Source organism: Rattus norvegicus, chromosome 5 (assembly GCF_036323735.1).
Source record: "Rattus norvegicus strain BN/NHsdMcwi chromosome 5, GRCr8, whole genome shotgun sequence".
NCBI lineage: Eukaryota > Metazoa > Chordata > Mammalia > Rodentia > Muridae > Rattus > Rattus norvegicus.
In genome coordinates this window covers 158,991,585-159,010,758 of record NC_086023.1, presented here as the reverse complement: position 1 = coordinate 159,010,758, position 19,174 = coordinate 158,991,585, and the positions used below count along the sequence as shown (strand labels likewise).

At 52.3% G+C, this 19,174-nt stretch overlaps 1 protein-coding gene across 5 annotated transcripts; it reads left to right on the top strand.

The window, feature by feature from the left end:
- Positions 1–5,140: 5,140 nt before the first annotated feature.
- On the top strand, positions 5,141–17,686 carry Clcnkb (chloride voltage-gated channel Kb). Of its 5 annotated transcripts, none has more exons than XM_063288467.1 (20): positions 5,141–5,728; positions 6,510–6,616; positions 7,376–7,504; positions 7,934–8,062; positions 10,049–10,188; positions 10,572–10,649; positions 10,723–10,801; positions 10,885–11,010; positions 11,383–11,467; positions 11,548–11,649; positions 12,142–12,226; positions 12,484–12,657; positions 13,245–13,314; positions 13,468–13,578; positions 13,918–14,131; positions 14,707–14,840; positions 16,685–16,773; positions 16,923–17,006; positions 17,216–17,302; positions 17,418–17,686. In XM_063288467.1, the coding sequence occupies exons 2-20, from the start codon at positions 6,517–6,519 to the stop codon at positions 17,463–17,465; spliced, it is 2,064 nt and encodes a 687-aa protein (XP_063144537.1). In that variant the 5' UTR covers positions 5,141–5,728; positions 6,510–6,516; the 3' UTR covers positions 17,466–17,686.
- The last annotated feature ends 1,488 nt before the right edge of the window (positions 17,687–19,174 follow it).

Below are 19,174 nucleotides of genomic sequence, written 5' to 3'. Positions count from 1 at the left end.
CAGAGAAGCGTGCCGGGGCCCCTGACTGCCAGCGCTTTATAAGGCCCAACTGTCCCTGGGCTCGAGGCCAGCCCCTTGTCTGCTGGCTAAATTTAGGCCTCTTCATGGCCCAGAGGGGCCTGGAAATCTTCTTGGGAGAAACGGCTCTGCTGACAGCCTGACACAGGAGGGCAGGGTTGGAGGGCTGAGCTCACTGCCTGGCACTCCAAGCCCAGAGCTCCAGCCCCACGGGCCTCTGTACCTGCCAAAGCAGGGGGTGGATCCTGCCCTGTGCCTGCCCCTAGGTCTTTGTGGTTTGTCCCTCACTAGTCTGGGACCCTACTCTCCTCTCAAACTGGTTCTCAGGGCCTGCACCTCCCTTATTAGACTCATGAGGAGAGGGTGTGTACATACAGGCACCCTGCGGGGCTCCGTGGAGCTCCAGGTTCAGCTATCTCTTAGGGAAGGTTGAGAAAGCCAAGGGAAGGGAGATAGAACGTGTGGGTGACCCCTGTCAACTGCCACAAGGACTGGTGATTCTTTACCTCATCCCTACTCTCGGGGCCATAACTGGCAGAATAAAAGAGAGCTAGCATCTGGAGTTGGGGCTGTGGGGCACGGGGTTGGGCCCAGCTTCAGAGAAAGAGCAGATACATCCGTAACTGTCTTTAAAGGCTGAGAGGCTAAGTTGCCGGTAACAGTCTGCTCTACCTCAAGTTCAGAGCTGCTGCCTGCCTAGAGTCCTAGTCACGTGACTTTATATTCAGGTAAAGGAAAACGCTGACAGGTGTCTTAGCTCTGGCTTCCAGGGTGTCTCTGGCCACTGCTGACCCTTCCAGGCAGAACTGTCTTTGATCTTCCACAGCTCAAAAAAGACCAAGTTCCCAGACCAAGAAATGTGGCCTCTTAGGAAAGGAAGGGCTGAACCTAACTATGTCGGAATGACTGGGATTCCATCCAGATGTGCCAGACCCTTGTGTCCAAGAATCTCCTTTCTTCTCATTGCCTATGAGTAGAAGCCCAGACTCTGTGGTGCTGGGCAGGACAGAAGCCAGGGGAGGCTCTTTCAGAAGGGGAACTGGCCTCAGCCCATGAAGTGGTTTTGGAACACACTCCTCTAAATCTTCACCTTCCCAAAGAACCACCACCACTTCCTCCTCCTCTTCCTCCTCCTCTTCCTCCTCCTCCTCTTCCTCCTCTTCCTCTTCCTCCTCTTCTTCCTCCTTCTTCTCTCTCTCTCTCTCTCTCTCTCTCTCTCTCTCTTCTCCTCCCCCCTCCCCTATGGAAGCCTCTGTTTGTTCCAGCCCACACAGGGCTCCTTCTGCCCCCCTGGCAGAGTTTTTGTGAGTTTTGAGACCTCTCTGTGATTTCCCTCATCCCTAATCCTGAGGAGGTTCACATCTCTCCCCATTTTTCTGCGAGTCCCTGAAGCTGTGGGGACTGTGCTGCTTGTCTTTGGCCCTGGCTGCATCCCCAGTGGTTTGGGAAGTGAGAACAGGGCAGAGTACAACTGTGGGGCAGAGTAATGACTGGAGCTAGAGGGATCTGTCACCCCCAGATTCCTGCTGGTACTCTAGTCTGTATTGCCTCTCCCAGCTGAAGTGTGGTTGGCAAGGCTTCAGAGACTCGCCAGTACTGAGGTGAGACGGAAAGAGGTGGGGGGTCATGTGGGGGGCCCTCTGGAGAAGCCTGCCAGGGAAAGAAGAGCCACCAGCTAAAAGCAGACACACTGTCATGGTGCTGAGGGCCTGAGTCACTGCTGCTGGGTGTCAGCTCTCTTTACTCCCCCACACCCGCCCACCATTCCCCTCCTTTCCCCACATCCCTGAGGAGTCATCCACATAAATATTGAGTCCTGGCTTCAGTGGCCAGTCAGGACCTCAAAAGGTCATCAAGGTCATTCTCCTGATACCAGGCATGCTTCTCCGTCAAATCACAGAGACAGGAGGAGTTTCAGAGATGATCCGGTCCATAGTTGGGTGTGATGGGACGTGCCTGTCACTCCGGGAGGATCAGGAGTTCAGGGTCAGCCTTGGCCTCATAGGAAGCTGGAGGTCATTTTCCCTGAAACCTTGTTTGTAAAACACAAAGCCAATAGCCCTAAGTGACCTCCCCAAAGCCCAGGGAACATCACTCAAGAGGGGATAGGAGGACAGGGAGGGAGGTGGGTGGTGGGTGCTGTCACCTGCGTACGACATGTCCTCGCAAGCCTGACCACACGGCAGCTGTGGCTGTCTGCATGGGACCTGGGTAAAGAGGCACCTTCGCCTAGGAGCAGGGTGAGTCAGCAGGAGGGTTGACGTGGAACCGGACGACAGAGGGTCACAGAGTGGGGTGAAGGTGATCTCAGTGCATAGTACACAAGTATGAGACTGTCAAAGACAAGAACCTCAGGGGTCAGAGAGATGGCTCAGCAGGTAAGAGCACTGGCTGCTCTTCCAGAGGACCAGGGTTTGATTCTCAGCTATGTGGTGGCCCTCTGGAACTCCAGGTCCAGGGGATCCAATGGCCTCTTTTGGTTTTCACAGTGAGCACCACGAACACATGTGGTGCACAGACATATTAGCGGGCAAACATTTTTACACACAAATTAGTATACATACATACATACATACATGCATACATAAAATAAAAAATCCAAAAAAAAAAAAAAGATGATGGTTCAGCCTCTTACATTTGGGGCGTCTTCCTTTCTGGGAGCATTTTCACAAACACAGGTGCTCCCCAAGATTCTGACCTGGGGAGCTGGAGGGACACCTCAGCATACTGCTTTTGCCGAGGCCCCAAGTTTGGTTCCTAGCACCCACAATAGCGGCTCATAACCACCTATAACCCAGTTCCGGGGCACGCAACACCACCTTCTGACTTCTACCCATGCACCCACACATAGGCACACAATTAAGAATAAAATAAACCGGGGGGTTGGGGATTTAGCTCAGTGGTAGAGCGCTTGCCTAGCAAGCGCAAAGCCCTGGGTTCAGTCCCCAGCTCCGAAAAAGAGAAAAAAGAAGAAAAAAAAAAGAATAAAATAAACCCTTAATCATTTTTTTTAGACTTATTCCTTTTTAATTTTTGGGGCGAGTGTTCTGTCTGCATGTATACTTGGGTACCACGTGCATGCTGTGTTGCTCACTCATGGAGGCCAGAAGAGAATATTGGATCCCTTAGAACAAGTTATAGATCATTGTGAATTAGCCACGTGGGGGGCTGGAAATCAAACAGGGGTCTTCTGCAAGAACAAGCTCTTAACTGCTGAGCCATCTCTCCAGCCCCTGAATAAACCTGGTGATTTGGTAATAAACAAATAAAAACAAACAAGCAAACTGCTTCCGGTATGGACCAGGAAGACCAGGAATCTTTTGCCCTCAGCTCTCTGCCCAGCCAGCCTGAAGGCCGGAGTCAGGAATCTGTTTACAGAACACCTCCTAGAAGGTGTTTAGACCTGGGAGACTTAGATGAATGAAAGGCAGGCAGGCCATGCTGCAAGACTCATGGGACAGAGTGACCGAGTACCCGAGTGAGGAAAGTTGGTGGCAGATCCGCTGTGGCTTCAGAGCTGTTGTAGCCTGATAGCTGCCTCTGTGGCTCCGGGAACTTAGGCATAAGAGGAAGACCTTCTTGGGGTAGGGCAATGGCAGGTAGGATTAATGCATTGGAGAGGGTGTTACCCTGACACCCTGTTTCAGCTTCCTGGTGCTCGCAGTGGAGTGTGGACATGTGTGGCCAGCCAGCTAGTGCCAGTTAGCTGCCCGACACCGGAGACATGTTTGGGTTGTCAACAGAACAGCTAACTGTCTGTTGACAGGTGGGTAAGGGTAGGTTAGCCCTGGCTGTGCAGAACAACAGGCTCCAACCCCCTTCCACATGGTGGAAAATATACCTGCTCCTGTTTTGAAGTGACTAGGGTTAGAGGCAGTTAAGAGTCTCACTGGAGGACCATGATGTTCAGAGTGGCGGCTTTGACTGGGGTGGCAGAGGGAGAGTGCAAGTTACCCCTTCCCTAGATTTTCCTCCTCCTCTCCCTCATTCTTGTTTTTTTTTTAAAGATTTATTTATTTTACGTATGTGAGTACACTGTAGCTGTCTTCAGACACACCAGAAGAGGGCATCAGATCCCATTACAGATGGTTATAAGCTAACATGTGGTTGCTGGGAATTGAACTCAGGACCTCTGGAAGAACAATCAGTGCTCTTAACCACTGAGCCATCTCTCCAGCCCCCTCTCCCTCATTCTTGACACAGGGTCTCATGCATCCAGGTTTCACTCCGATTCGCTCTGTAATGGAAGATAAGCATCACCTTCTAATCCTCCGGCCTCTGCCTCCCAAGAACCGGGCTGCAGGCGTGGGCTATCACATTGAGCCTACGCAGTGTTAGGAACCAAACCCAGGGCTTCACGCACGCTAGGGAGGCACTCACAGCCGAGCTGCGTCACCAGCCACCAAATATTCTAAAAGTGGCACTGGGCACACGCTCTTTATAGTGTGGCCGTGGCCCTGCTAAAGCCTTGGGAGCTTGGAGATGGGACAGAAGACAGACTGGGCCTGAGCTCAGCTTCTGCTGTGTGACCGTTGGTAAGAGACGCCATTTCTCTGACCTTCTACCAAGCATCTGCAAAGTGGTGTCATTACTTCAACTCGTAAGCATGTGCAGGCCGTACTGGATGGCAGAACAGTGCTTCTAAAGTGTGAGCGTACACACACAGACACACACACATGTACAAATGCACACACAAACATGTGAGTGCACATTCATACACATGCACACACATATTTACACACATACTAATGCATACATGCACAAATGCACACACACATAAATATGCATGCATACACAAACATATGCCTATTTACACACACATGCACAATGCACACACAAATATATGAATGCATATTCATACACATATTTACACACACGTACAAATGTACACATGTACAAATGCACACACATGCACAATGCACACACAAACATGAATGCACACTCATATACATGCACACGCCTATTTACACACACACACACACACACTTTCCTTTGTCTTCTCACTATGACATTTCCTCACAGGGTTTTTAGCCAGAGCTACAGCTCCTAGGAAGCATGGCACCGAGGGACAGTGTTCTGAGATTTAGAGGTTAGATGAAGAGTTCATTCATTTTCTTGCCAGGCCCTGGTGACCTCCAGCCCTTCCAATTCATCCCTCGTGCCTTCCCCTCCATCCCTGAACAAGATGAGACTGTCAATGTGAGCTCAGAAAACAGTGTGCACACTCTGGTGTCCGGCAAACCAAGGTGGGAGTCCCGGCTCTGGCCAGCATCTGGCGTCTGAATGGTGGTGGTATTGGGTACACGCCACCACTCCAGCTGACCTTTGTGATCTTGGACAAGAAGCCTCCCGGTTCTGAGATTCTGTTCCTTTGAAACAGGATAATGGTCCATCTCCCCTTGGAGCAGTTCTGAACATAGTGGGTGAGCCAGCCATGGTAACCCCATTACTCCTACCCAGGTGCCTTCTGTTGAACCCTTCCCTCCTCCTACTTTGGAACCCCTTTCCATGTTGAGCTGAGAGCCTAGACTCTGAGGTTCAGCTGCAGTAGAGGACCGTCACTATCCTGCGAGTTCAGCAGCTCCTGTTCCCAGGCTCAGACCCCAGGAGTCCCCACGGTCCTGCAGCATCAGAGCTCTGTTGTCAGCCTAGTTTCCGAGTGTGGGACAGCCTGCCCCTCCTGACTCCTCGGCAGCTTCCTGGTCAGCCAGTGAGTTCCAGCCAGTTTCTCAAGGACATTCTTAATGGCTTCCTTAACCCCAGGAGAGGAGGGGAGGGGAGGGGAGAGGAGGGGAGGGCAGGGTGTTGATTGGTAGAGGGCACACCTGTCCAGGTGGACAGGAGCTACAAACAAAGAAGCTGTGTTGGAGGAGGGCCTGTTGGGGTTTCGGCAGGGCACGCTGACAGGTGAGGAACAGGTGGGTGCTGAAGGGGACAGGGATCTCGGATAGCTCTGCCAGGGCCAGGACACCACGGAGATGGAGGGTGTGGGACCTTGAGGTATCTCCCCTCAAGGATCTTGTTCAGGACTTGGGGTCTTCTGGCCTCCTGAGAAGCACAGAGCTCTGAAGGATGGCTATAGGACATCACAGCTGCCCATGGGGACCCCTTGGGGACAAGGCCATCTCTTCACTCTGAGCAGTAGAAAAGTCTGAGTGTCTCAGGAGCATAGTGGTAGGAGTTAAAACAGGAGGATGGTTCTGTTTAGGACTTCTAGACACAGAAGGATACTACTTTGCATGTAAGACATAGAAGAACCTTCCAGATACCTACCACGCATGTACACAAAATCCCCATGGGTCATATGAGTACTCATACATAGCCCATGCATACGCACACACACACACACACACACACACACACACACACACACACACTCACAAGACCACAGCTTTTCCTTTTACTTAAGAGAGAGTACATTAATTGGAATGTCCTAGAGGTGGGGCACAGGTGCATAGTGGCTCACCAGGCAACTGTCCACCTGTCGTCAGAGAAACCATGGAGGAAATAGTGGGGCTTCGAGAGGGCTCCCCCAGGAAGCCAGTGCCTCTGCAAGAACTCTGGAGGCCGTGCCCACGAATCCGCAGAAACATCCAGGGTAAGAAACATGTCCCCCCGCCCCCCCCCCCGCCCCTACGCAGAGTCCCATGGAGCAATGTCCCCCCTAGGCCCAAGATCAACCTCCCTGTTTCTGTTTGCTCCCAGATGATACATTCAGAGTCTCCTGGGTGGCTTGAAGGAAGAGTCTGTGTGCTCATTGCTTCGAATCTGTCTTTGTAGCCAGAGAGTAAAGAAAGCAGGGACTCCAGAAAGAGAAAAAGTAAAGGGACAGGCACTAGGGGCCATAGCCAGAGAGGGTGAGCTTTGAGGTGGGGCTGGCAGCTGCTGACCTGGGATACAGATAGACATCCTTCCCCACCAGTGCGCTCTAGGATGCAGACCCTACCCAAATACAGATTAGACCTGCAGAGTCCAGCTTTTCCATTAGATCATTCGTAAGTTCCCAGTATGGGAGGAGATGGAAGGAAAGGTCAAAGGCCGGGATTGGGGATTTAGCTCAGTGGTAGAGCGCTTGCCTAGGAAGTGCAAGGCCCTGGGTTCGGTCCCCAGCTCCGAAAAAAAGAACCAAAAAAAAAAAAAAAAAAAAAAAAAGAAAGGTCAAAGGCCTTCTGCAGGGCCACATGCATGGTACCCACACACCTGCCACAGACCATGCTTCACCCTTGTGTGAGATAGAGTCTCTCTTCACCACTTTGATCTTTGGTCCTGTGGTCTCTACCCTGTCTGGCTTGACCTTCCCTGCCCAGAACCTGAGCAGTCCCCAAGGAAAGAGCTGTGACCCCAGTGTCCTGTCCAGGGAGCCTAGAGTGGCTGAAAGAGCGGCTGTTCCGTGTGGGTGAGGACTGGTACTTCCTGGTGGCTCTCGGGGTGCTCATGGCTCTGATCAGCTATGCCATGAACTTTGCTATTGGACGTGTGGTCAGAGGTAAGGCCTCCCAGGCACGCACATAGCTCGGGGCGGTGGGATTCCTATACACGCTTGGGATGCCAGCTGGACCGCCGTGGGAAGTGAGGCATGGGGGAGCGGCTATGGGAAGCCAGGACTGGAGTTGAACCTTACTTAGCTCATGACTTGCCATGTGTCTTTAGGCAAGCCTCTGTGCCCTGCTGGTCTCCCATCCCCATCCCCCCATCACATCTGCACAGAGAGGGTAGAGCCTCTTTCTTCTACGCTTGGCTGCCCCATTCCTTCTCTTCCACCTTGCTCTCAGCTCAGTGGTCCTTGATCCTAGGCATAGTTTTCTCCTCTACTATTCACTGGGTGGCCTTGGGTCCTTTCCTAGTCTATAAGTGGGCACCATAGGCCCCTAGGGCTGAGGCTCTGGGTGGCTCCCTGACCACTGGGCATCTCCAGCACATAAGTGGCTGTACAGGGAGATTGGGGACGGCCACCTGCTCCGGTACCTCTCTTGGACCGTGTACCCCGTGGCTCTTCTGTCCTTCTCCTCCGGCTTCTCACAGAGCATCACACCATCCTCTGGAGGTGAGTCATGGTCACCTGGTCTCTGTCTTGTCCTGCAGACCCCATGGGTCCAAATCTTTCCACATCCTGTATGGCTTGAGGAGGGAGGCAGGAACAGAAAACCCCATGTTAGTGCGGAGGAGGCAAGCTTGGAAGAGCCAAGCCATTTATCCAAAGTCACACAGGGAAATGGGGAGAAAGGGTTGGATCATCACCAGCTCCTCCGTACCACTTCCCAGGTTCCTCCAGGTCAGGAAGGATTGGTTCCCATTCAAGATTGTAGCCAATGGCCAAATCTTCCTGGCCTCTAGAGCTGCCTCCAGCTATAGTAGTCAGGGGGATTCTTGAAGGTACATCTGACCCCTAGTTTCTTCCTCTGGTGGCTGTTATGAATCCATACGGAGTACGGAATATGAGGCTGCTTTGTGACTTTTCCTGGGGAGACACAAACATAAAGCGCCAAAGCAGACCAAACATTGACTCCACCAAAGTCCAGTTTAATGAAGTCATGAGTTTACTGGGCTTACAGAGCATGGGAGAGGGGTGAGTTACAGGATGCCTCTGTATCACCAAAAAGCCCAAACCTAGCACGGGTGGCAACTGATGAAAGGTGGGCCTCTGCCAATTGTGGGAACGTTGCCTCTCCCTTGCAATTGTTGCTGCTGATACAACCTTGGGGAGGAACCTTGTAAATCCTGTAAGTTTCAGGAGTTTACTGTGCCTTGTGAGTTTATTTCTTGAAAGAAAAAAAAAAAAGGAGGGTTTAGGGGATTGGTGTTTTGAGACAGGATTTTTCTGTATAGCCCTGACTGTTCTGGAACTTGTTCTGTAGACCAGGCTGACCTTAAACTCAGAGATCTGCCTGCCTGTGCCTCCTAAGTGCTGGGACTAAAGACATGTGCCATCACTGTTTGGATATGAAAAAGTCTTTTTTAAAGTTAGGGTCTTGGGCTGGAGAAATGGCTCTATGGTTAAGAGCACTAACTGCTCTTCCAGAGGTCCAAAGTTCAAAGTTCAATTCCCAGTAACAACATGGTGGCTCACAACCATCTGTAATGAGATCTGATGCCCTTTTCTCCTGTGCTCCTGTGTCTGAACACAGCTACAGCATACTCATACATGTAAAAGGAATAAATAATTTATAAATAAATAAATAAATAAATAAATAAATAAATAAATAAATAAATAAAGTTAGGGTCTTGTTACATAGCTCTGTATGGCCTGCAACTTGCTACATACACCAGCCTGGCCTAGAGCTTATGGAGTTCTGTCTGTCTCTGCTTGTTGATTGCTAGGATTATTAAGGCATGTACCACCGTAGCTAGCTTATTTCTTTAATTTCTTTCTATCTATCTATCTATCTATCTATCTATCTATCTATCTATCTATCTATCTAGACAGGTTTCTCTGGGTTGGAGAGATGGCTCAGTGGTCAAGAGCACTGCCTGCTCTTCCAGAGGTCCTGAGTTCAGTTCTCAGCAACCAAACGATGGTTCACAACCATCTGTTATGGGATCTGATGTCCTCCTCTGGTGTGTCTTAACACATCAACTGTGTACTCATGTACATAAAAATAAATAGGGGCTGGGGATTTAGCTCAGTGGTAGAGCGCTTACCTAGGAAGCACAAGGCCCTGGGTTCGGTCCCCAGCTCCGAAAAAAAGAATCCAATAAATAAATAAATAAATCTTTTTTTTTTCTTCCGGAGCTGAGGACCGAACTCAGGGCCTTAAATCTTAAAAAAACAAAACAGGATTTCTTTGTAGCCTGGCTGTCTGGAACACTGTAGACCAGTCTGGCTTCAAACTCACAGAGATCCTCCTGCCTCTGCCTCCCGAGTGCTGGAATTAAAAGGGGTGTGCCCTTCCCACCCAGTTTATTTCTTGAATCTAAAGCAGCCTCTCTCTCTGGTCTAGGAGAGGCTCCACTGGAAAGTGCCCTGAGAGTGCCAGGCATTAAAGAATTAATGCAGAATCTCTCTCCCTCTGTCCTCTGCCCACCTGACCAGGGTCTGGGATCCCCGAGGTGAAAACCATCTTGACGGGTGTGATCCTGGAGGACTACCTAGACATTAAGAACTTCGGGGCCAAGGTGGTGGGCCTCTCCTGCACCCTGGCAACAGGCAGTACCATCTTCCTGGGAAAACTGGTACGGGCATGGAGGGTCCACTACCCTCCCATCATCCCGCTCTGCCTTCTGTATTCTATACCACGCCACAGCCAGCCTAGCCTTGGGAACCCAGTCTTAGGGGAACACATCCACGTCCCGGAATGCGACAAAAAATATCTCAGGATAGTGGAAATCTAGGGCGAGGATTTGATTTGGGCCATTCCTGGGCAAGGCTTGTACCGTTCTTTCCTAAGGCCCTAAGAAGGAAGAAAAAAGAAGAGGAGGAGGAAGAAGGGAAGGAAGGGGGAAGGGGAGGGAAAAGTGGGGGAGAAGAAGAGAGGAAAAAGGGGAGAAGGGAAAGAGGAAGGATGGGGAGGTAGGATCCAGTTTCCCCAGCAACATCCCACTGCCGCCCCCTTCAGGGCCCCTTTGTGCACCTGAGCGTGATGATCGCTGCTTACCTGGGCCGCGTGCGCACCAAGACCGTCGGGGAACCTGAGGTGAGTCTCACAGGCTTGGGTCTCCTTGGGGAATGCGTGTAAAGATCAAAGCCCAGGATGCTCTTCCTCCTAGAACAAGACCAAAGAAATGGAATTGTTGGCTGCAGGAGCAGCAGTGGGTGTGGCCACGGTCTTCGCCGCCCCAATCAGTGGTGAGAGCTCCCTCGCCCTCCTGCTCTCGGTGTCCTGCAGCTAGTGGGGGAATAGAGGTCCTTCTGAGTCGTGTGCCCCCTAGGTGTTCTGTTCAGCATCGAGGTCATGTCCTCTCACTTCTCCGTCTGGGATTACTGGAGGGGCTTCTTCGCTGCCACCTGCGGGGCCTTCATGTTTCACCTCCTGGCGGTCTTCAACAGTGAACAGGGTGAGCGCCATATTGGGACCTCGTCTCCACCCTTTTTCTCCTGTGACCCCCTCCCTGTTCTGCTTCCTTCTCCTTCCGGACAATCCTCCTCTCGAGCCCCCTGTTCTTCTACAATGGCTTCCAACCTTCCCAGTGCTGCGACCCTTTAATACAGTTCCTCATGGCGTGGTGACCCTCAAGGGTGAAATTATTTGGTTGCTACTTGAGAGCTGTAATTTGGTTACTATTACGAATCCGAATGCAAACATCTGATATGCAGGATATCTGATATGTGACACCCCCCTCAAGCGGTCGAAATCCTTGCCCGAGTTATTCTGAGACTGGGTTAGGGAGGAAGGCCGGCACAGGGTCTCCACTTTCTTCCTTCCCCAGAGACCATCACCTCCATTTACAAGACCAGCTTCCCAGTGGACATACCCTTTGACTTACCAGAGATCTTCTTTTTTGTGGCCTTGGGGTGAGTGGGGTGTCGAGGCCCGAAAGCCATGCTCAAGCTGAGGTGGCTGGCGTCGGCTTCACTGCCACCTCCACTTCCAGGGCCATCTGTGGCATCCTGAGTTGCGGGTACAACTACTGCCAGCGGACTTCCTTATTTTTCCTCAAGGCCAATGGGTTCACCTCCAAACTGCTGGCTACCAGGTGGGCTGGGCCCCCTCAGGGAGTGCCCCACTTTAGACTTGCCATAAAGACTCACCCCTTTCATGGAACCCCTCTTCCCACTTACCCCCAAAGCACTACCTTCCTGATCTCACACGAAGTCCCCTGTCAGGTCCAACTGCCACTCTCCAACTCCTATGGAAATGAACCCCCTGCCTGTGTCCCTCCCATCCGTATCCCCTCCCTGAGTCCTGCTTCTTCTCCTATCCAATTCCTGCATACTTGCTTTATGTCCTAGGCCAGCAAGGCCAGTGCCCATCTAGGTGTGGCTGGTCCTTCCTCCCGGTCCTTTTCTTCTCCCACCTCTCCTCTAGGCACCCCATCAGGTCTCCTGGTCTCACCTCATCTCTTTCTTGGGGGAGCATCGGAGATACCTGGTAGTTTCCTTGCTGTTACCCCTTCCTTCTTCACTGTGAACCCCAAGGCTGTGGGGAAAGAGAGGAGGCCAAACTATAACTTCCCTTTCCCCCACAGCAAGCCCTTGTACTCAGCTCTGGCTGCTGTGGTCCTGGCCTCCATCACCTATCCACCTGGTGTGGGTCGCTTCATGGCTTCCCGGGTAAGGGGCACAGAGCTGGGTGGGAGCAGTGGAGAACCTCCATGTGTATTCCCTGTCATGTGCATTTCCTCCCAGTCCCCCCAAAACCCACTAAGGAAAATGCCTGCAGGTCATTTCTGGGGACACAAGGCTGTAGCTGTGCCACGGCAAGGCCATCCTTAGGGTCCCCAGCCAGGAAAGGGCTGAGGTACGGAATCTCAGAGGGCAGTGGGACAAGGGTGGCTGTGCTGACCTACGTCCCGATGCCTCTGTCACAGCTGTCTATGTCAGAGTACTTGGAGACACTGTTTGACAACAACTCTTGGGCACTGATGACCAAGAACTCGTCCCCACCCTGGTCAGCGGAGCCTGATCCCCAGAACCTGTGGTTGGAATGGTGTCATCCACAGATGACTGTCTTTGGGACACTAGTCTTCTTCCTGGTCATGAAGGTGGGTCCCTTGTATGGGCGGAGCCATGACAAGTCCTGGGTGACATGAGGCTGTTTTCTGAACTAAAGCTTGGAGCACCGCCTCCTACGTCCAGGTCCCTGCTCCGACCCTGCCCACAGTGGACCTCCCCAGCCTCAATTCCCCACCCCCCATTTTCCCTCTTCACCTGAGAGGTTCAGACTCACTGTATAGCCCAGACTCTTCAGGAACTAGTATTTCCCCTGCTTGCCCCAAACTCCCGGTTGCTGGGTGACCGTCACAACCCGTGGCACCTTGTGGATTCCAGGGACCAGACTGAAGTGGTCAGGCTCAGTACAAAAGCAGTTACCCTGCATTCTTTGAGATGGAATCGTTGTTTCTTTTTTTCTTTAAAGGGCAGGCTGAGAAGAGAAAAACAAACCTGACCCGTGCTTGCACACAGTGGGTGCTTTATTAAGGCTTGGTTCCATCATCCCTAGAGCCATATGCTGCTGTGGGTTCCAGTCTGGGCCCTCTTTTCTCTAGGACCCTCCCATCCCCTCCCCGGCTTGCCCATGTCCTTCTGTGTTGCTTCTAACTCTTGTCATGTGGGTCAAACCTCCCTACAGTTCTGGATGCTGATTTTGGCCACCACCATCCCCATCCCCGCAGGATACTTTTTGCCCATCTTTGTCTACGGTAAGACTTGAGTCCTGAATGTCTGAGAGGGCCTAAGTGCATAGGGCCATAACTTCCCCATACCGTCTCCCTCCCAAAGTGGTACTAGGGATGGGGCAGGGCTTGAGGGGTCAAGTCAGCATGGTTGTTTCCTTCACCCTGAATCTGTGGCAGGAGCTGCCATCGGGCGCCTCTTTGGGGAGGTTCTATCTTTGGCCTTCCCAGAGGGCATTGTGGCTGGAGGCAAGGTCAGTCCCATCATGCCCGGGGCCTATGCTCTGGCAGGTAAGTGGATCTGGAACCAGCAGGCGGGCTTACCTCACAGGTTGATTGCAAACAAAGAAGTTTATGGAGTAGCCTTTGAGCTGCCCATAAGAGAGGATCCCCCTCTCCTCAGTAGGCCTGTCCACTCCCTGAGCCCTCCCATCCCCCAAGCTCTCTTTCTCTTGTTCTTCTTTTCCCCAATCCCCCACCTTTCTCCTTGGCATGACGAGGTATTTCCGACAGTTACAGTCTGTGCTCTTTGTGCACTGCCGGACCTAACCCTGGTCACACTGTACCCACCTTGCCCTCTGTGAACCTGGCCCCTGGCCTGGGACCCCCACCTTGGCTCTGTCCCTGCAGGTGCTGCTGCCTTCTCAGGGGCGGTGACCCACACCCTCTCCACAGCATTGCTGGCCTTTGAGGTATCCGGCCAGATCGTTCATGCACTGCCTGTGCTGATGGCCGTGCTGGCGGCCAATGCCATCTGTCAGAGCTACCAGCCCTCTTTCTACGACGGCACCATCATTGTCAAGAAACTGCCGTACCTGCCGTGGATCCGTGGTCGTAAGATTGGGTGAGCCTCGGGCTGGCTGATGGGGTGATGATGTCCAGGGTGGTCGGGGTGGGGGTGGAGGGACTCCTGGGAAACCTTAGCACAGCTGACTTTGAACTGTAGGGTTGCAGGGGCTGATACACTCCTGCCCTCTGGTCCCCAACTTCCCCCCACAGTCCCATGTGCTAGGTGCAGGAAGCTGGGTCTTCGTCAGGCGAGGCTGACAGGAAATGAGCACGGGGGGGCGGGGCTCTCTTCCTCTCCCCTGCTCTGAGGACCTTTCTGGTGGTTGGTAACAAATGGACTCTGAGATTCTACCTTGATCAGATTGTACCCTAGCATCTTTGGTCCCCCTCCCCAAAAAAGGCTCCAAGTGTCGCTGAATCCAAGGTCCAGTTCCAGACAAGCCTGTTTCCCAGTCTTTAATAGGTGTGGTTCTCATAGCTTCTTGTTCTAGAACCTATGGGTTCCTGCAAACCTATCCTTGGGAATTATAGATCTTCTCCCAGTAAGGCTCCTTGGGATGACCCCGCCTTTCCCAGGGGTCAGTATCTTCCCATTTCGGGGGCCTGACTGATGCCTCCCTCTGCCCACAGTTCCCACCTTGTGACTGTGGGTCACTTCATGAACTGTACCCTCACCACGCTGGCCAAGGACATGCCCCTGGAGGAAGTGATCAAAGTTGTGATCTCCACGGATGTGACTCAGTACCCCCTGGTGGAGACGACAGGTATTCTGCAGCTGTTGAGAAGGTGGCTACCTGAGAGGAGAGTGTGGGCTTCCCCCTGCTTCCCTCTAAGGCACAGAGTGTCAGGGCAGCAAGAAAAGCGTGGTGTTAGATGTGTTTCTTAATCTAGACTCTGCAATTGGGTAGCTGTGTGACCTGGGGCAGGTTCCCTAATGTCTCTGAGCTCCAGTTTCTTCATGGAGAAAGTGGACTCAGTAGCCACTTCCCCTGGAGAAAGTAGGGGTGATGTGCTTAATGAGAAATAACGGGAAGAGCTGGGACTGGCTCTTTGAATTCTGGGACCCAAGCCTCATGGACGGACGGGGTTACTGCTAGGATCTTCCAGAAGCTTCCTCTCCATATTCCCCGAGTGCTCCTCCCCCTCCTCCCTGTTCCAGCCGCCAAGATGAACTCATCCTCTTAAAGGCAAATGGAGAGTATTAAGTCTTAGGGAGTGACTAACTTAGGGGGAGAGTGCCCTTCTCCAGTTCACAGAGCACTGTATTTAAGGCAGGAAGATAACCCAGGTAGGGGAGGAGCTACCTGAACCTCCCCGGGGCACCTATGCATCCATGTGTCCCCTCCGTGCCAGCGAGGCAGGGTGCACGCCCAGTCCGTGTAGCACTGTGGGGGCCCGGTGCCCGTTTGCCCTTGGGCTGCCCGCTTGAGCTGTGAGCAGCACGCACGACCAAGGTCACCTCATATGCCCCACGGCAAGTAGAATAAAGTCACCGACAAGGGAAAGAACCTCATGGAGATACCTCTCCGGCTCTATGACCGGCAGTGAGTGTCCTTGTGTGAAAATAGGAAGGGTCACCACAGGTTCCCACCCAAATGTCTGGGGCTTCGCTCTCACCAGTGGGGGAGATCACAGCAAACACATTTTCTACGTATTTTTACATAGGGATGGCCCTTCCGAGATTCACCTCCTGGAACCAACAACGGCTTTGGGCCCCACAGAACTCCCAAAGAAACGGGCCCTGGCTAGATCCCACAGCCCACCCTAGAAACCACTGGTTTATTAAAGGGGGGAGGGGCACCTCTTTTGTATTATCTGGTTACCAAGTCCATGGCGGTTAGGACTGAATTCAGGGCCAGCTCATGCTAAGCCAGCCCTCTGCCATGGAGCTACAGCCATGTCCAGGCCTAGGGGTTTTATGTACCGGGGAAAGATACACGATCAAGCTGGATCCTCACTGAAGAACACATACTAACCGTCAAGATGCGTGTAAACTCCCTCCCTGTATCCAGGCTCGCCCGACTGGCTTAGCCCCAGCGCTCAGTTAGGTCTCAGATTGTACCTCTGGGTTCATTTTTCCATTGACCTGACTCAGATTTTGAACAACTGAAGGGGAAACAGAGAGGAAAGAGAGCTCAGCTGTGACATCCAGATGCCAAGAGGCCAATGTCTACTGCTCCCGCCTCTTAAAATGTGGCGGGGGGGGGGGGGGCGCCTCAGGTCTGCTGGCCTCTGGCGACCTTGCTGAGCTGCCCTCAGCTGCCATGTCACTATGGAAGCTGAACGGTTTAGAGTAACAATTAACCCACCAGACCTCCCAGTTTCCTCTTCTGTAAACTGGGCGATAAGAATTCTAACATCACACACAAGCTTACATAAGTTTCAGACACGAGAGCGCCTAGCATGTTCTTGGCACGTAGTAGGTACTCAGTGAATATGTCTTAAATTTATAGTGTTCTGGGGTTGGGGATTTAGCTCAGTGGTAGAGAGCTTGCCTAGGAAGCGCAAGGCCCTGGGTTTGGTCCCCAGCTCCGGAAAAAAAGAAAAAGGAAAAAAAATTTATAGTGTTCTATGTCCATAATGTATCCCTCTCTCTCTATTTGTTAAGAGTCTCAGGTCCTGGTGGGCATTGTCAAAAGGACCCACTTGGTGCAGTCCCTCCATACCGATTCAGCTTCCTGGGCTCCAGGCCAGCAGGTGGGTCCTCCCGCCAGATGAGGGGACCGGATGGAGTTGGCGAGCTGGGCTGTGAAGGGAGGGGACAGCTAACCTACAGGAGTTCAGAGATCAAGGTCTAGAAGTTGGTGGCTGGCCCAGGTGTCCAACATCCTTTCCCATATTCCCAGCCCTGTCTCCAGGATATCTTGGCTAACGGCTGCCCCACCCAGCCAGTGACACTTCAGCTGTCCACGGAGACCTCCCTGCATGAGGTAAAGAGAGAATTAGAGCGTGCGGGATGGAGGTGGAGGCCTGATGGGGGAGGCTGGATAATCGGCACCGGTCCCTGCTAGCAGAGGCTCCTCGCGTGGGCTCTGGCTCCACCTAGTGGTCAGATTTCGCATCGCAATGCGCTCGCCGGGCAAGGAGGTGGTTTGCGGGCAGAGAGGTGTTTTAGCATTTCCTCTCAACACCCCCGCAGACGCACAACCTCTTTGAGCTGCTGAACCTTCAGCTGCTGTTCGTGACGTCACGAGGCAGAGCTGTGGGCTCTGTGTCCTGGGTGGAGGTACTGGGGTCCTGAGGGTTGAACAGAGCTGAGGTGGGGTGGGGGGGCTCACCAAATTCCAACCAGCCTCACCTCTAATCTTCCCTCCTCCCTGTCCGCTGTTTCTCTACCCCAGCTGAAGAAAGCAATTTCAACCCTGACCAATCCGCCCGCTCCCAAGTGAGTCAGCCTGGGAGTCGGCAGCCTGGCGCCCAGTCGCTCTCAGCTGCTGCAGGGCATCTCCACTTTGCAGAGGAGAGGACTCCACATTCACCTCTCCCCACCCTGAAGGAGCTGGTTGTAAATGAAGACACCAATGCGTTCTGTCACATCGGGACCCTTGGTCCTTCTAGGGTTGTCTGCTGCTAACCAAGACTTCTGAGAAAAATAAAACTGATTTCTGGAGCCACTGGCATCCTCTCTTTCTCTTTCTTTCTCTCTCTCTCTCTCTCTCTCTCTCTCTCTCTCTCTTTTCGGAGCTGGGGATCGAACCCAGGGCCTTGTGCTTGCTAGGCAAGCGCTCTACCACTGAGCTAAATCCCCAACCCCCTCTCTTCTCTCTTAAGGGTGTGCAGAGTGAGGGGGAAGCTTCCTCTCTGAGTGGCCTTCTAAGCCACGGTCATTAAGAGAGCCCCCTGTTTCCTATCGCTGCAATTGTTTTGCCTGCCCAGACAATGTATACCGCGTGATCCATGTCCCCTAAGAACCAAGCTTCACATGTGCAGATTGGATCTGTCCCCTCCTGTCCGGCCCTTAACTCAGTACAGCGAAGCCAGCCTCGCAGATCTCATTCTCTTTAACAGACAGCTCCAACCTGACCACTGGGCCCTCCAGCCCTCCCACTCAATGTGATGGGCCACTCAGCCATGGGCTTTGTAACTGGGCATGGGTAGCTATCAGATTACAGTCTAAACATAAGTCCATGACACCCCAATACCTCAAACCACTTCACGGTCTGTACCTCAACCCAAATATCTATTCAAACCACCTGAGTATTGAGTGGCCTGCATTCCAAATGCCACCCATAATCCATTGGCCCATGCGCTCCCACCATGACCAATGGATACCTCACTTTGTTGTCCCTGCACCCTGCTCTTTGCCCTCCCCAAGTTTTGTGGCCCCACTTCACTTAGATTCCAACCCACTTTCATGCCTCTTCTCCATGTCCTATTCCCAGAGGACAGTCCCGTCCATGGGGATTTTGTCCTCAGAAAAGCCACAACCTTCACTTCCTTTCTGACCTGGTCCCCACTCCTACCCCCAGTTTATGAATCAGCAGCTCTGAAAGGGGGAGAAAGAAGGGAACAGGGAAAGAAGAAGGAAGGAAGGAAGGAAGGAAGGAAGGAAGGAAGGAAGGAAGGAAGGAAGGGTTGGTTGGCTGAGCAGTGGTGGCTCACACCCTTAACCCCAGCACTTCGGAAACAGAGGCAGGCAGGCCTGGTCGCCATAGCAAGTTCTAGTCAGCCAGGGCAACATAGTGAGTCCTTGCCTCAAAAAGAAACCAAACAAAATACAAAAAGTTGGAGAGAGACAGAGGGGAGACACCTGACATCGGCATCTCCACGCACATTTGCACACACACATGCACACACACACACACGTGCCCATGTTCACACATGCACATGCTTACACATGAAAACATAAAAGCCGGCTGCAGACAGGGCTTAGTAGCAGAACGCTTGTCTAGCACAAGTGAGAACCTGGATCTCCGGTACAGCACCACTAAAAACAGAAAAAAGGAAATCCTCCTGTTTCACTTTGTTTTTTGAGCACTTAAACTTTTTCAGAAGGAAACCAATCACATTTACAAATCTACAAATACTAATTAAAAATAAATCTAGAAAATTTTATTTTTAAAAAAATGAGGGCTGGAGAGATGGCTCAGTGGTTAAG

Coding starts and splice junctions, on each gene's coding strand:
- Clcnkb (XM_063288467.1), top strand. CDS start 6,517: ATGGAGGAAATAGTGGGGCTTCGAGAGGGCTCCCCCAGGAAGCCAGTG. Junction 10,650..10,722: donor AGACCGTCGGGGAACCTGAG/GTGAGTCTCACA, acceptor TCTTCCTCCTAG/AACAAGACCAAAGAAATGGA. Junction 12,658..13,244: donor TCTTCTTCCTGGTCATGAAG/GTGGGTCCCTTG, acceptor ACCTCCCTACAG/TTCTGGATGCTGATTTTGGC.